The sequence below is a fragment of the Mus musculus genome, chromosome 1 (genome assembly GCF_000001635.26).
Source record: "Mus musculus strain C57BL/6J chromosome 1, GRCm38.p6 C57BL/6J".
NCBI lineage: Eukaryota > Metazoa > Chordata > Mammalia > Rodentia > Muridae > Mus > Mus musculus.
The window spans coordinates 97,363,890-97,381,602 of NC_000067.6; the positions used below are offsets into that span (position 1 = coordinate 97,363,890).

At 38.7% G+C, this 17,713-nt stretch overlaps 1 protein-coding gene across 3 annotated transcripts in view; it reads left to right on the forward strand.

Moving 5' to 3' along the window:
- Nucleotides 1-17,713, forward strand: part of Gm7135 (predicted gene 7135) — a 132,788-nt gene that overhangs the window by 17,628 nt on the left and 97,447 nt on the right. For all 3 annotated transcript variants that reach the window (XM_981747.8, XM_011248120.2, XM_006530007.2), the window contains exon 4: nucleotides 5,018-5,114. In XM_981747.8, the coding sequence (XP_986841.4) occupies nucleotides 5,018-5,114 (97 nt within the window). The remainder of the gene's footprint in view (nucleotides 1-5,017; nucleotides 5,115-17,713) is intronic.

Sequence of the window (17,713 nt, forward strand, 5' to 3'; positions counted from 1 at the left end):
ATAATTCCCGTGGAGCCCATGTTAGGCATAATTTGAGTATCCTATAAGATATATTAGAGCAATATATCTTTATACCATCTTTCTGTTTGGCTCACTGCCTAAAGCAACCATTTTGTTATACCATCTATCTGTTTGCCTCTCTGCCTGGAGCCACAGACATTTATTTTATTAATAACTGTTCACTGTCCTCTCTACTTGAAGTCAATGACTAATTTTCCCTATCTTAGTTCTGAACCATGGGCAAAATTCCCCACGTGATTTGGACAAAATCTGTATATAAATCTATCCTAAAAGCAAATAATCCTAATTTTATAAATTGACAGTTCAATTAATCTCTGCCACAAGAAGTAGGCAACTTCCATTTTACACCTGACTCAGAGCACTCTGCACTCCCCACAGCAGGATACCTCAGAACCTGCCAGCAGTTTCTTTATTTCAATTCCTGTGCTTGAGTCCATGTTACACATCTCAGCAGTGCTACCTAGCTATTCACTTAAAAATAAATTTGAAAGAAAGAAAGAAAGAAAGAAAGAAAGAAAGAAAGAAAGAAGGAAGGAAGGAAGGAAGGAAGGAAGGAAGGAAGGAAGGAAGGAAGGAAGGAAGGAAGGAAAGGAAAGAAATAATGTAACACTCTCTCAAGCTAATAATATTAAATTTCTAGTGGATTATTGCCAAACACCAAACAGGTTGGTTAAACATCTGTTGTCAGGAAATTTAAAACACACACACACACACACACACACACAGAGAGAGAGAGAGAGAGAGAGAGAGAGAGAGAGAGAGAGAGAGAGAGAGAGAGAGAGAGAGAATAAGTTTCTGCACTTGTGCCAGCTACTCTTTACCCCAGTGGCCTGATCAGCCATGCACTGGCGGGCAATAGCCAACCTATTTTTATCTCCTTGAAACTCTGACTCAGTGCTCCAAAATCTCTCCAACCAGATCACTAGGTTCCCACTGGCAGGCCGTTACCATGCCAGACCCATATTTCAAATCCCTCATGACCTTTGTGATGCACCTCAGGCAAATCCATGCTTTACCACTGTACCTTTCTCTCTTAAACTCAGACAAGCTGCATCGTGAAGAAAAATGCAACACAAACTTAGTTCAGACACAATGCTAATTCAGTTACTGGGTGCAACAACTACAATCCTAACTTGTAAGCCTTATTAATTCCAAATCCTCCAGTGGTGAATCATGACGGATCCGCCATTGAAACCTGGAGACCCTCGTAATTACATCTTGTCTTCACCCTATCCTTATCCAAGAGGACCCAACTCTCTCCTGCTTCCTCTCTTCCTCTGTCCAACCCTCTGTTGTCTACTCACCCAGTGATTGGCTCATTCTTTCATTGGGGGATTGGTTCACAAGAACAGGACCATGTTCACCCACAACAGGGCATATCTGCTAAATTCATTGCTATTGGGACCTAGGAAACTCTCACTTCTCCCAGAGTCTGAAACTTCCTAGTGACTACCCCCAGTTCTCCATCGCCCAATGCTACATGCATCTATTCAATTTTTCTGGTCCTCTGTACTTCTCTCCTGTCCCTTCTAATACTTGATCTTGCTCCCTTTTTCCCTCCCTCTCCTTGCTCCTTCACAGATCTCTCCTTCCCTCTACCTGCTGTGTTTATTTTGTTCCCAGTTCTATGTAGCATTGAAGCATCTACATTTTAGTCTGGCTTCTTCTTAAGCTCCATATGGCTTCTGGGTTGCATTGTGGTATTCTGAGAAGCTGTTGGGCTAATATGCACTTTTCAGTGAGTTCATTGCAGGTGTGTGTGTGTGTGTGTGTGTGTGTGTGTGTGTGTGTGTGTGTGTGTGTGTGTGTGTGGTTACCTCACTAAGTATGATATTTTCTAGTTCCATCCATTTTCCTGAAGAATTTCATAAAGTCATTGCTTTTAATAGCAAAGTAGTACTCCATTGTGTAAATGTACCACATTTTCTTTTATCTATTCCTCTGTTGAGGGACATCTGTGTTCTTTCCAGCTTCTGGCTATGATAAATAAGGCTGCTATGAACATAGTGGGGCATGTGTCCTTGTTATCTGTTGGAACATCATTTTGGTATATGTCCAGTAGTTGTATAGCTGAGTCTTCAGGTAGAACTATTTCCAGTTTTCTCAGGAACTGCCAAATTGTTTTCCAAAGTGATTTTACAAGCTTTTAGTCCCACTAGCAATGGAGGCATTTTCCTTGTTCTCCACATCCTCTCTAGAATCTGCTGTCACCTGCTTATTTTTATCTTAACAATTATGATGGGCATGAGGTGGAATGACAGGGTCCTTTTGGTTTGCATTTCCCTGATAACTAAGGAAGTTGAACATTTCTTTTTTTAATAATAAATTATTGTAATGCATATTTTATTTATTTATTTACATTTCAAATGTTATCCCCTTTCCAGATTTCTCCTCAACATAACTCCTATCCTATCCCCCTACCCTTGCTTCTATGAGGATGTCCTCCATCCACCCACAGACTCCTGCTTCACTGGCCTAGCATTCCACTACACTGGGGCATCGATGCTTCACAAGAACAAGGCCTGTCCTCCTATCAATGCCAGATAAGGCCAACTACATGTGTAGCTGGAGCCATGGGTCCCTCCACGTGTAATTTTTGATTGGTGGTTTAGTCCCTGGGAATCTCCAGGGGTGGGGGTGGGGACCTGTTTGGTTGATATTGTTGTTCTCCTATGGAGTTGCAAACCCCTTCAGTTCCTACAGTCCTTCCCCTAGGTCCTCCATTGGTGTCACCATGCTCACTCCAATGGTTGGCTGCAAGAATCTCCATCTATATTGGTAAAGATCTGGCAGAGCCTCTCAGTAGTCAGCTATATTAGGCTCCTGTCAGCAGGCACTTCTTGGCATCAGCAATCGAGTCTGGGTTTGGTTGCTATATATGGGTTAGATCTGCAGGTGGGGCAGTCTCTGGATGGCCTTTCCTTTAGACTCTGTTACACTTTTTGTCCATGCATTTCCTTTAGACAGGAGCAATTCTGGGTTAAAATTTTTGAGATGGCGTTATTGCTCCCTTGGGGCTCATGCCTAAACTTTGGATATCATCTCTACAGGTTCTCTCTCCCCTTTGTTGGGTAACGTCATCCCCATGGTATCCTGGGAGCCTCTTGCTTCCCTGATTTCCTGGACTAACTGGTGACTACCACTATTTCCCCATCCCCCATTTCTACATACCTCTGTTCAATTTCCTAACCCTCTATACTTCTCCTCTGTCTTTTTCCATACCTGATCCTGTCCCCTTTTTATTCCCTCCCCATCCTCTCTAATTTTCAAGTCCCTCTCACCCTCTAACTACCTTGAGTATTTTGTTCTGAAGCATCTTCACTTTGGTCTTCCTTCTTCCTCTCAGCCATTTGAGATTCCTTAATTGAGATTTTTTTGTTTGTTTGTTTATCTATGTACTCCATTTTTAATAGAGTTATTTTGTTCTCTCAGGTCTAACTTCTTGAGTTCTTTGTATAATGTGGATATTAGCCTTCTCTCAGATGGAGGTTTGGTAGAGATCTTTTCCTAATCTGTGGGTTGCTGTAAATTTGTCCTATTTACAGTGACCTTTGCCTTACAGAAGATTTTCAATTTTATGAGGTCCCATTTGTCAATTGTTGATATTAGAGCATGAGTCATTGGTGTTCTGCTCAGGAAAGTTTCCTCTGGCCAATTATTTGGAGGCTCTTTTCTGCTTTCTGTTCTATTAGATTCAGCATATCTGGTTTTATGTGGAGATTCTTGACCCATTTGGATTTGAGCTTTGTACACAAGGACCTAAGAATAGATAAATTTGCATTCTTCTACATGCTGACCAACAGTTGATCCAGCGCTATTTGTTGAGAATGCTGGCTTTTAACCACTGGATGGTTTTGTTTTCTTTGTCAAAAATCAAGTGACCGTAGGTGTGTGGGTTTATTTTTTGGTATTCAAAACTTCACCCTTCACAATAGTCAGAAATAATATAAAATATTTTGGTGTGACTCTTACCAAGCAAGTGAAAGATTTGTATGACAAAAACTTCAAGTCTCTGAAGAGTAAAATCAAAGAAGACCTCAGATGATGGAAAGACATTCCATGTTTATTGATCTGTAGAATTAACAAAGAAAAAATGGCCATCTTACCAAAAGCAATATACAGATTTAATGCAGTCCCCATCAAAATACCAACTCAATTCTTTACAGAGATAGAAAGAGCAATTCTGAAATTCATCTGAAATAACAAAAATCCCAGTATAGTGAAAACCATTCTCAGCAATAAAAGAACTTCTGGGGGAATCACCATCCCTGACTTCAAGCTGTACTATAGAGCCTTAGTGATAAAACTTCATTTTATTGGTACAGAGTCAGACGATTAGGTCATTGGTTGGATAAGATTTATAAATGCATAATGTACTTTATATTTACTTTGATAATATCTGTAGTGATATACTAAAGGAAATACAATTAATTTATGTTCACATTGAATATAAATATATTTATGCTACATTAAATATATAGATTAAATAACATAAAATTATGTTAATAGATAATTATATGATTATCTTATACCTGATAAGATAAAAGGCTATGCCACCCAGTTGTACTGCAGTCAGTAGTTAGATGGATCTCTGACATTGTTTTAGGTAAAATTAATATTCACAACCACTAAGTACTGAGTAAAATACATGACTCTAGTTATAAGAACAGACCTCACTCAAGCAATGTAGAGTCATAACAGGGCAGACTCACTGTTCCCAATGAAGTAGCAACTGAGTATCAGGACTAGCATTAACTCTAATAATATCATCAACTCTTGCATGAATTTATCACAAACTTCTTGTCACTTTATTTAAACTTATTAGAATAAATTCCAGAAATATATACAACTTTCTCTCTCCCGTTTTTTACCCACTCCTATTTCTTCTGACAAGAGAAGAGCATGAAAAATTATAGATATCACAGATAGTTCATTTGTATTTTATATAACCAAGTACAATTGTTAAGGTTTTTTTGTTCTGTGTTTCATTTTCTAGGTATTGCAGATGCTGCACTAACAGTGGGATACTTTCTGGGTTATCTACTAGGAGTAAAAAGTTTTACATTGCCTGTGGAAGAAGCTATGCAAGCAGTGTAAGTCATATTATTTACTATTCTATTTAGTTTATGTTGTACAGATCACTTGTTGAATAATACATAGCAACAGTATTAAACTGGTGGATGTGTAACATCATATATGTAAACATATATGTAAACAAAAATTATACTGTGAATTTGTATTTTACTGTTTGAAATATAATTAATATGATTACTTAAAAGTTCATTAGCTTTTTATGTTTTGTTGTTAAAAACATTCAATACTCATTCAATGCACTACAACAGTAATGATGTGCATGATACACAGAAGGTTTCATCATGGTTATTATTTAATTAAAAGATTTTTTTCGTAGAATATATTCTGTTCATATTCTTCCCTGGCACCAAACTCCTCCAAGCTACCTTCCTACCCACATGATGTTGTATACCTAAGGACAATATGTTTTCTACAGCAGAATGTCACTGCATGTAATAACAACACTTCATAGTAGGTCCCATGGCTAGTTGTTAGCCAATACAAAATGAACTCAATGTTTTTTGATAAACTTTTTTATTTTGTTTTCTTTATTATTTATTTCTTTGTCTTGATGGTCTTTTGCATCTTTGTTTTAATTTTCATCTCTCTGTGAGTGTTATTTCATTTTTGTCTGTTTTTTGAATGAATAATAATAAAAAAAATACCTAACATTATATCTCCTATGGAAACACACTACTGTACCACTATAGAAGCTTAGAAATTAATACACATGTACAAAAAGAATTCAAATTGATTCATCAAATAATTGAGGAGACAATGCCCCGGCTAGATGTCTTATGCCACCATGTTCCAGGAATAAATTAAATGTAGTATGTTTCCATGTGGGATTTGAAAATGACTTTAGTGTTAGATCATGCCCCCTATGTTTCTTTCTTTACATGTCCACACATCCTCTTCCCTCTTTATCCCTTCCATTCTAATTTCTTTTTTTTTCTTTTTCTTTTTTTTAATTAGGTATTTTCTTCGTTTACATTTTCAATGCTATCCCAAAAGTCCCCCATACCCACCCCCCAATCCCCCTACCCACCCACTCCCCCTTTTTGGCCCTGGGGTTCCCCTGTACTGGGGCATATAAAGTTTGCAAGTCCAATGGGCCTCTCTTTCCAGTGATGGCCGACTAGGCCATCTTTTGATACATATGCAGATAGATACAAGAGCTCCGGGGTACTGGTTAGTTCATATTGTTGTTCCACCTATAGGGTTGCAGTTCCCTTTAGCTCCTTGGGTAATTTCTCTAGCTCCTCCATTGGGGGCCATGTGACCCATCCAATTGCTGACTGTGATCATCCACTTCTGTGTTTGCTAGGCCCCGGCATAGTCTCACAAGAGACAGCTATATCTGGGTCCTTTCAGCAAAATCTTGCTATTGTATGCAATGGTGTCAGCGTTTGGAAGCTGATTATGGGATGGATCCCTGCATATGGCAATCACTAGATGGTCCATCCTTTCGTCACAGCTCCAAATTTTGTCTCTGTAACTCCTTCCATGGGTGTTTTGTTCCCATTTCTAAGAAGGAGCAAAGTGTCCACACTTTGGTCTTCGTTCTTCTTGAGTTTCATGCGTTTAGCAAATTGTATCTTATATCTTGGGTATCCTAAGTTTCTGGGCTAATATCCACTTATCAGTGAGTACATATTGTGCGAGTTCCTTTGTGATTGGGTTACCTCACTCAGGATGATGCCCTCCAGTTCCATCCATTTGCCTAGGAGTTTCATAAATTCATTTTTTAAATAGCTGAGTAGTACTCCATTGTGTAAATGTACCACATTTTCTGTATCCGTTCCTCTGTTGAGGGGCATCTGGGTTCTTTCAAGCTTCCGGCTATTATAAATAAGGCTGCTATGAACATAGTGGAGCATGTGTCCTTCTTACCGGTTGGGACATCTTCTGGATATATGCCCAACCATTCTAATTTCTTAAATGTCGATAACATTGTGTTGTATTTCCCCTTCTTTGGGAGATTATATTCTTGCTGGCACCTGAGGTTATTCATATTGTAGAACACAAAATCAATGAATGTGAATGAACAAGTATTATAGTAGAGCATTTTGGTACTTATCAAATAGTAGTTTAATTTGATTGATGTAAATTGACATTCAACTTCCTGACAGAACCTTCACCATAATTTTCTAAACTGACTGTACTAGTGTGCACTCTAATCAGCATGTGCCATCATTTGTTTTATTGATCTTGATAGATGTGACTGATATGAGAAGAAATCTCAAAGTAGTTCTAACTTGCATTTCCCTGATGGATAAAGTTGTTGGGCATTTCTTTTAAGTGTTCCTCAACCCTTTGCCTTTTTGGCTTTTATATTCTCTGCTGAGTTCTGCACACCACTTTAAATTCGGTTATCTTCTGATGCCCAGTGTTTTAGTTCCTTGTGTACTGTACCTAGCAACCTTTTATCAGATGTATAATTGTTTTTAATTTTTCCTTTGGCTGCTGCTTTGCTTCAATGATGTGTTGCTTGCTTTGACTTATTTTCAGGCTCATGAGATCCCATTAATTCTTGGTCTTAGTGACTTTGCTATTGGTGTCCTGCCAGAAAGATCTCTCATGTGTCTATTTCTCACTTTCTTGTCTCAGAGGATCTGGTTTTATGTGGAGCTCAGTTATCCACTTGGACTTGAGGTTTTTGCAGAGAGATAACTATGGATCTATTTGCATTATTATACTTGTTACCATCCACTTTTACCACAAGCATTTTTGAAGATAATCTTTTCTCCATGTATTATTTTTGCCTATTAGAAAAAAGTTCAGTGTCCATACATGTAGAATTATGGCTGGGTTTTCAGGTTTATTCCCTTGGTCAATGTGTCTGATTTTGTGCGAATACCATGCTGTTTTTAGTTAGTTCCTTATAAAACTAGAATTCAGAGATGGTGATACTTTCAGCAAATCATTCACCATTCATGAGTGCTTTGTATGTTTGTGTGTGTCTGTGTATGTGTATGTGTGTGTGTTCATATGAAACTGAGTTTGTTCCTATTTGCAAATAGAATATTTATCTACTAGTATTAGATAATTGATGAATTTTGTCAGGCACTGTCAGAGCCCCTCAGAAGACAGCTGTATCAGGCTCCTGTCACCAACAACTTATTGGCATCCACAATAGAGTCTGGGTTTGGTAATTGTATATGGGATGGATCCCTAGGTGCAACAGTCCCTGGATAGCTTTTCCTTTCATTTCTGCTCCAAACTTTGTATCTGTATCGCCTCCCATTGGGTATTTTGATTCCCCTTCTAAGAAGGACTGAAGTATCCACACTGTGGTCTTCCTTCTTCCTGAGCTGCACGTGGTCTGTGAATTGTATCTTGGGTATACCGACCTTCTGGGCTAATATCCACTTATCAGTGAGTGCATACCATGTGTGTTCTTTTGTGATTGGGTTGCCTCATACCTGATATAGCTTTCTCCTTAGAGGCTCTGCCAGTGCTTGACAAATACTTAGTGGATGCTCACAGCCATCCATTGGACTGAGCACATGGTTTCCAATGAAGGAATTAGAGAAAGGACCCAAGGAGCTGAAGGGGTTTGCAGCCCCATAGGCAGAGCAACAATATGAACAAAACTGTACCCCCAGGGCTTCCAAGGACTAAACCACCAACCAAAGAGTACACAAGGAGGGGCTCATGGCTCCAGCTGCATATGTAACAGAGGATGACCTTGTGGGACAACAATGAGAGGAGAGGCCCTTGCTCTTGTGAAGGCTGGATGCCACAGTACAGGGGATATCAGGACAGGGGAGCAGGAGTGTGTGGGTTAGCAAGCAGAGGAAGGGGATAGAATGGGGGATTTTTCAGAGGGGAAATGGCGAAGGGCATGAAATTTGAAATGTAAATATAGAAAATATCTAACAAAAAAGTGTAAAAGAAATGTAATGTAATTTTCAAATTTGCACAGTGGAAGTGGAGGGAGGGAAACCTGATCTGTTATTGGGTGAGGGAAAATGACTGAAGCACTTAGGGCTAACAGAAGGAATGGAAGCAGGCAGCCTCTGAAGATAGGAGTTTGGAAGGACCCTCCAAAATGCACTAGAGACCTGGGAGGTGAGAGACTCTCAGGACTCAAAGGGAGGGACCTTAGATGAAATGCCAGAGAGTAGGGAGAGGGAACTTATAGAGCCTAACTCCAGCAGGAAAGCAGGATATAAAGAAGGGAGATGAAGGGTTTTGCAGCCCCATAGGAGGAACAATATGAACTTACCAGTAACCCCAGAGCTCCTTGGGACTAAACCACCAATCAAAGAAAACACACGGAGGGACTTGTGGCTCTAGCTGCATATGTAGCAGAGGATGGCCTAGTTGGTCATCAATGGAAGGAGAGGCCCTTGGTTCTGTGAAGTTTCTATGCCCCAGTATAGGGGAATGCCTGGGTCAGGAAGCAGGAGTTGGGTGAGTTGAGGAGCAGGGGGAGGGGGAGAGGATAGGGGATTTTCTGAGGGGACACTAGGAAGGGGATAATATTTGAAATGTAAATAAAGAAAATATCATTTTTTTAAAGTGAGGGATGGAGTTGCTATCCCACAGTCACATGGCTGGTCCATAATTGTTCCTATCTGAAAGAATTACAGGAATGGAAATTGAGAGAAGCCTGAGGAAAAGAAGGTCCATGGACAGGGAAAAACTGGGATCTAGCACAAGGGAAGGTCCTAAGGTCTGAGGCTATGGAACACTCACAAAAAGGGACCTAGCATGACCATATTCCTGAAGACCCAAGAAGCACCTGAAAGAGTCAGATGCAGATATTTGTACCCAATCAATGGACAGAAGCAGCCTACCCCTGTTTTTGAATTAGGAAGACTGAGGGAAGCTGGGGAGAGGGAGGACTCTGTAGGACAAGCAGTCTTAATTAATCTGGACTCTTGGGATCCCTCAAACACTGGGCCACCAAACAAGCAGCATGCACCAGCTGATATATGGTCCCCAACACACATACTGCAGAGGACTGCAGGGTCTGTGTTCATTCAGGGATGACACACCTAACCCTCATGAGATTGGAGGTGCAAGGGAGTTTAGAGGTCAGGTGGGGTGGGAGGTGTAGAGTGGAGACGGGGAGGGGAAGAGGTGTGGGATGTGGACCAGTCAAAGGGTGGACAGGGGGCAGGGGAATGAAATATGGAGTGTATAGAAATACATTAGTTAATAAAAAAATGTCCATTACCACTACATTATTACTTCTGATCTCATCTTCTATTCTTCTTAATGTATTAAGTTTTTATTACATAGTTTTTCACTCAAGGTAGTTTTTGATGCTATTGTGAAATATGCTGTTTGGTTGATTTCTTTCTTGGCCTATTTGTCATTTGTATATGGGAACTCTCCTAAATTTTTTGTTGTTGATGATTTTGTTTTCTGCTGTTCTGCTGAAAATGTTTATTGGTTGTAGACATTTCCTCATGTAGTGTTTAGGGTCTTTTATTCATGAAACCATATGATCTGAAAATAAAGACTACTTGTTAGTCTTCCTTTTATATTTCTATCACCTTGATCTCCTTCTGTCATCTTACTGTTCTAGGTTAGATTTTAAGTACTAAAATGAGTAAGTATGGAAAGAGCCCTTTGTTCCTGGTTCTAATTTTAGTATCAATTTTTTGAGTGTATTTCCATTTAGTTGATTTTTGATGTAAATCACCTGTGTTATGTTGAGGTTGGTCTCTTATACCTCCAGAATATCTAGAATTTTTATCATAAGGAGGTGTTTCATTTGTCAAAGCCCTCTTCTGTATCTAATGTAGTTATCCTATGATTTTTGTCATTAAGTTTGTTTATGTGTTTAGCTATATTTATTGAATTAAGTATGTGGAATGATATCTGCATCTCTAGGACTAGGCCTACCTGATCATGGCAGAAGATGTTTTGGATATGTCCTTGTATTCAGTTTGCAAGTATTTTATTGAAAATGTTTGCACCCATTTATCCATTGTATTGCTGAAAAACCTACGTTACATTAAAAAAAAAAAAAAAACAGAACATTGACAAAGCTGAATCTAGTGTTCCATCTAGCTTTTATACAAAAGAGGCTACAAACTCAGAGGAATAAACATCTTGATTAGAATTTCTGGGAAGCAAATGACAAAGATAATGATATTACAAGGATTAAATCAAGGCCAGCATGATGTCTTATTACATAGAGGAGCTGGACACTAACACTGAAGACATTTCATTAGAAACTAGGGCCCACCTGATAGAAAGTACAAACTCATGGATGGACCTGGAGGGCATCATCCTGAGTGAGGTAACACATTCACAAAGGAACTCACACAATATGTACTTACTGATAAGTGGATATTAGCCCAAAACCTAGGATACCCAAGATATAAGATACAATTTTCTAAACACATGAAACTCAAGAAAAATGAAGACTGAAGTGTGGACACTATGCCCCTCCTTAGAAGTGGGAACAAAACACCCATGGAAGGAGTTACAGAGACAAAGTTTGGAGCTGAGATGAAAGGATGGACCATGTAGAGACTGCCATATCCAGGGATCCACCCCATAATCAGCATCCAAACGCTGACACCATTGCATACACTAACAAATTTTATCGAAAGGACCCAGATGTAGCTGTCTCTTGTGAGACTATGCCAGGGCCTAGCAAACACAGAAGTGGATGCTCACAGTCAGCTAATGGATGGATCACAGGGCTCCCAATGGAGGAGCTAGAGAAAGTACCCAAGGAGCTAAAGGGATCTGCAACCCTATAGGTGGAACAACATTATGAACTAACCAGTACCCCGGAGCTCTTGACTCTAGCTGCATATGTATCAAAAGATGGCCTAGTCGGGCATCACTGCAAAGAGAGGCCCATTGGGCATGCAAACTTTATATGCCCCAGTACAGGGGACCGCCAGGGCCAAAAAGGGGGAGTGGGTGGGTAGGGGAGTGGGGGTGGGTGGGTATAGGGGACTTTTGGTATAGCATTGGAAATGTAAATGAGCTAAATACCTAATAAAAATGGAAAAAAAATAAAAAAAAGAAAGTACACACTCCTGCAATTTGTACTCTGACCTCATCCTATATCATACACATACACATTCATGTAAAATTGAAAAAGTATATTTTGATATGTACTCTATAAAGAAATAAAGTTAGAATAAATGACTACTATATTAATATCTGAATGTTCCAGTGAGCAAAATATTCATTGAAATCAGTTAGAATTCTAATTGACATACGATAATCTAATTGATATATAGTAATCTAATCATATATTAACAAATATGAATTGATTCTTGGTTAAAATATTTGTTCATATAGTTTGTCCTCTGACCTCCACACCTGTTCTAACACATGTTTAAAGTGCACAGTTGCCTCTTATATTGAAGTGTACTCAAATATATTTACCTATTCTGTTAGTCAGTGCTCTCTAGATTAACAGAATTTATAGAATGAATCTCTATCTTTACATATCTATATCCATGCTATATCTATGTGTTTTATATATATATATATTATATAATATATATGCATTTATATCTTATCTATTATATAATATATATTATACATATCACATTATATATTAGTTATTATATACACATATCTATATACATATATGTTCTGTTCATCCACTGATAATTGCCTCTGAATGGAAAATCAGTTCTTCCATCCATGAGGGTCAGTGTCTCAAATGATCTTCAGTACCTGTTTGGTTCCTGAAGAAGTAGGCTCTAAGCTCATGAAGGAATATATTTTTTTAGGTCAACAACAATCAGTCAGAGAGCAAAAGTTGCCATGGAGAAGTCTGTGTATTCACTATTATAACATAGGTTAATATTTCAAATAGTCAGTTCCTTAAAAAGTACAGGCACACACTAAATATTTGAAAAGTTTTCAACATCTTTTAATATTAAGGAAATGAAAATGGAGCCTGCTTTTAAATTCTATCTCAACTTGATCAGAACAGTGATAACCAAGAGACTGGATGTTCTTGAGGATGTGGCAATAGAAAGCCTTTATCCACTGGTGGCAATATAATCTTGGATCATTATTATGGAAGATCCTCAAGAGAAAAATCCCAAAAATAAAGTCCTGAAGAGATGTATTAGCAGCTAAAAGTGCATACTATTCTTGCACAAGATCTGGGTTTGATCACAACTGCCTGTGCCTCTTATTCATCTGCAATTATTTATATACACTCTCACACAAATACACCACACACACACACACACACACACATACAGCATCTTTAAAAGAAAGTATAGATATATGATTTTATGCTTCTATAAAAGGGAAAATAGAGCAAACCAAAAATGTATCCTGATATGTAAATTACACAAAGTGAAATTAAAGTATTAATAGCATATTAGATACCATAAAATAGTTAAAAGAGCTTGTAGTAGGCAATTTGAAAATAAATAGTTGAAAAATAATTTAAAAATGAGGAGAAATAATTAGATATTTGGGTATGGATAAAAAACAAATATTGAACTTGTTTAAATTTATGTGAGACATCAGTATGTCAAAGATATCAAAAGGTTTTCCAAAAAAAATTAGCTAAAATCAAAATTATATAATTATTCAGACACAATAATATCAAATGTCATACAACAGGTTACATTCAACTAAGTCTATGAAAACCATACATCTTGCTTTCAGAGATAAAAGGGATATTAAATATTCAAAAGGGATTAAAAGAAAGCAACAAACAAGAGCCCATACTAAAGTATTAATCTACTGCTCAGCAGAAAACTTAAACTCTATGACAATGTATTTAACTTTTATGTTTTTATTTTTTGAGATTAGAGCATGTTTTCATCACTTCCCTGTTCGTTTCCTCTCTCCACACCCTCCCATATACTTCTTCTCACTCCCTTTCAAATTCATAGGTCTTTTTTCTCCTTACTTGATGTTACTTATAAACTCCTAAGTGCTTTTGTAGCACTCATAGAAAATAATGTAGATTACTTTAGATTCTTTGGAAGAAAAGGAAACCTATCCTAAAAAAAATTATGAGCTAATTTACTAAAACTGAGATTAGTAAGTAAAATTTTAAAATGTAAAACTCATAGCTAAAAGTAATTTTATAAATCTGGACCAACATACTATACTACACTATACTATACTATACTATACTATAATGTAATATATAATAATATAAACTTTATGCATCAGGCACTTACCTCCACAGAAGAAATGCTATACATGTAAAGCAATAAAGTTAATAGCTATCTTAAGTGTATTCAATACACAAATAAAAAACACACATCACATCAATAAAAAACACTGCATAGCAAGCTTTGGTGATGCATTGTCACGTTTTGAAAATGAAAATTAGTAAGAAATATAAATGCGTGGTGGCACACGCCTTTAATCCCAGCACTCGGGAGGCAGAGGCAGGCATATTTCTGAGTTCGAGGCCAGCCTGGTCTACAAAGTGAGTTCCAGGACAGCCAGGGCTATACAAAGAAACCATGTCTCAAAAAAAAAAAAAAAACAAAAACAATAAATAAATAAATAAATAAATAAATAAACAAACAAGAAAGAAAGAAGAAAGAGAAAGAGAAAGAAAGAATATAAATGATATCCTGAGAAGGTGGAGGAAGAGCCTCAAGAAATGAGAAAAGATTCCACATAACCAGGGCAGTGGAAGTCCCTGATTGTACTTCTGCCCTAGAGTCCCTTCGTTTAGTGTTTAGTTTTTCTCTGCTAGATTCAAATTTGCGGGATTTAAATTAAGGCCTTTGATTCATTTTAATTAATTTAACGGTGAGAGAGAAAGATCTACTTGCATCTTCTGCATATGGACATCTACTTTCCCCAGAACCAGTTCTTAAAGAAGCTGTCTGTGGGTCTGTGGGTGTAGGGGAAGAGGGGAGTAGGAGAGAGCCTGCCTCCTGCCAGAGTTCCTGTGCTCTGGTGAGACCCTGGGTGGGCTTCTGGCTGTGTTAAGCCACTGACACCATACAGTGGGTGGTGGACAAGGGGTAGCCACAGGTACCAGGTTCTCAGTCTCTGGCATCCATGGTAGAGGAGCTGAGAACAGAGTAGAGGAGCTGAGAACAGAATAGGGGCCCTGGCATGGCACTTGGCCCCAGAGAAAAGGGAGGAGAGGGCAGGGGAAAAGAGGAAAGGTAGAAAGAGAGAGAGAGAGGCTGGCCATGGCGACGTGGAGAGAAGGGGGAAGGGAAAAGTAGAAATAGAGCTAGAGAATAAGAAAGATGAAAACTTAGAGAGGTAAAAGCTTAGAGAGCAAGGAGGAGCCAAACAGCCCCTCTTAGCCCCTCTTATAGTGGGCTTCTTATCTTGCTGTTACTAGGTAACTGTGTGTAGGAGTCTAGCCAGAAGGCCAGAAGCTTGGGACATTGTCTACATGACCTATAGCCACATGCCTCTCCTGTGGGGGCTGTGGGGGTGGTAACTTAGACTTCAACAGGAGCCAGGAGTCCAGGAGACATGATCAAATGCTTCTGTCCCATGTAGGTGGAAACTACCACCCACCAGGTCCCTTGGGATTCAAGACCTCAGCTCAACTGGAGACCAGGCTGTCTGTGCATAGCCCATTACCCCACAGCTGTCTATATTCCAGCCTCTGATTTTTCTCCCTTCATTCATAATTAGACATCTGCAGTGTAGCTTTTGTTTGTTCCCATCTCTATCCTGTGGTTCTTGTGTTTATTTCTGCACAAATACCATGCAATATTAGGCACTATGTGTCTGTAGTCCACTTTAAGATCCGGTATCAAGATTTCTCCAGCATTGTGTTTCCTCAGCCTCTTGGCAGTTTAGGGACTTTGTGTCTCCATTTGAATATTAGGATACTTCTTCTAACTCTGTAAATAATGTCATCAGCATCTGCTAAGTATTGAATTATACTTTTAGAAATGATTCAGTAATATGTCTGTTTACAATAAAAGAACTTTTAGAGGAATCACCATTCCTTACTTCAAGTGATAGTATAGAGCAATAGTGATAAAAACTGCAGGGAATTGATACAGAAACAGACACACTGGTCAATGAATAGAATTGAAAACCCAGAAATAAAACCACACACTTATGGACACTTGATCTTTGACAAAGAGCCCAAAAATATTCAATGGAAAAAGAATGCACTTTCAATAAATGGCAATCAGAATGTAGAAAAATGAAAATATACCCATATTTGTCACCTTTCGCAAAGCTCAAGTCAAAGTGGATCAACAACCTCAACATAAAAACAGGTGCACTGAATCTAGTAGAAGAAAAAGTGAGAGCCTTGAACTCATTGGCACAGGGAGAAATTTCCTAAACCAGACTCCAATGGTTCTGGCTCTAAGATAAATAGAAAATAATAAATGGGACCTCATGAAACTGGAAAGCTTCTATAAGGCAAAGGACATAGCCAATAGGACAAATCAACAACCTATAGATTGGGGGAAAGTCTTCACTAACTCCACATCCAATGGATGACTAATATCCAAATTCCATCACTGGAAAGAGAGGCCCATTGGACACGCAGACTTTGTGTGCCCCGGTACAGGGGAACGCCAGGGCCAAAGGGGGGGAGTGGGTGGGTAGGGGAGTGGGGGTGGGTGGGTACGGGGGTCTTTTGGTATAGCATTGGAAATGTAAATGAGCTAAATACCTAATAAAAAATGGAAAAAAAAAATAAATAAATTCATTCTTGCCCAAAAAAAAAAAAAAGAACTCAAGAAGCTTACCATCAAGAAACCAAACAACCCAATCATAAAATGACATACAAAGCTAAACAAAAAATTCACAACAGAAGAAAGTTGAATGTCTAAAAAGCACTGAAAGGAATGTTTAAAAGTCCTCAGTCTTCTGAGAAATGCAAATCAAAATGACCCTGGAATTCCTCCTTACATCAATCAGAATGGCTAAGATCAAAACCACAGGTGACAGCACATGTTGGCAAGGAGGTGGTGGGATTGCAAACTGGTAAAACCACTCTGGAAATCAAACTGGAGGTTCCTCAGAAAACTGGAAATAGAACTACCTGAAGAACCACTCTACCACATACCTGAGCACATATACAAAAGATGACCCATGATGTTACAGAGGCACGTGATCTACTACACTGATAGAGATCTTATTGTGATAGTCAGACGCTGAAAACAACCCAGATATCCCTCAACCGAAGAATGGATACAGAAAATGTAGTTCATGTGCACAATGGAATACTACGCAGCTATTAAAAATGAGGACAACATGAATTTTCTGTGCAAATGAAAGGAACTAGAAAATATCTTTCTGAGTGAGGTAATGCAGACACAAAAGATGAACAATATGTACTCCCCAATAAATGGATATTAGCAAAAAAAAAGTACAGAATTCCAAGAATACAATCCACACAACTCAAGAATGCTAACAAGCTGGAGGGCCCAAGTGAGGACACCTCAATACCACTTGAGAGGAAAAACAACACAATCACAAGAGGGCAGGGTAGGATGGAGTGACCTAGATGGGAAAGGTGACAGAGAGGGGAAGAGACGAACATAATCATGTATTGGAGTGAGGGAAAACAGGATTGAAACCCTGAGGGCAAGCATGAAGAATCTAAAAAGGCAACCTCAGGGGGTAGGACGTAGGGGGGGGGGCCCTCTAAAATATACCAGAGACCTGGGAGGTGAGAGACACTCAAGACTCAAATGGATGG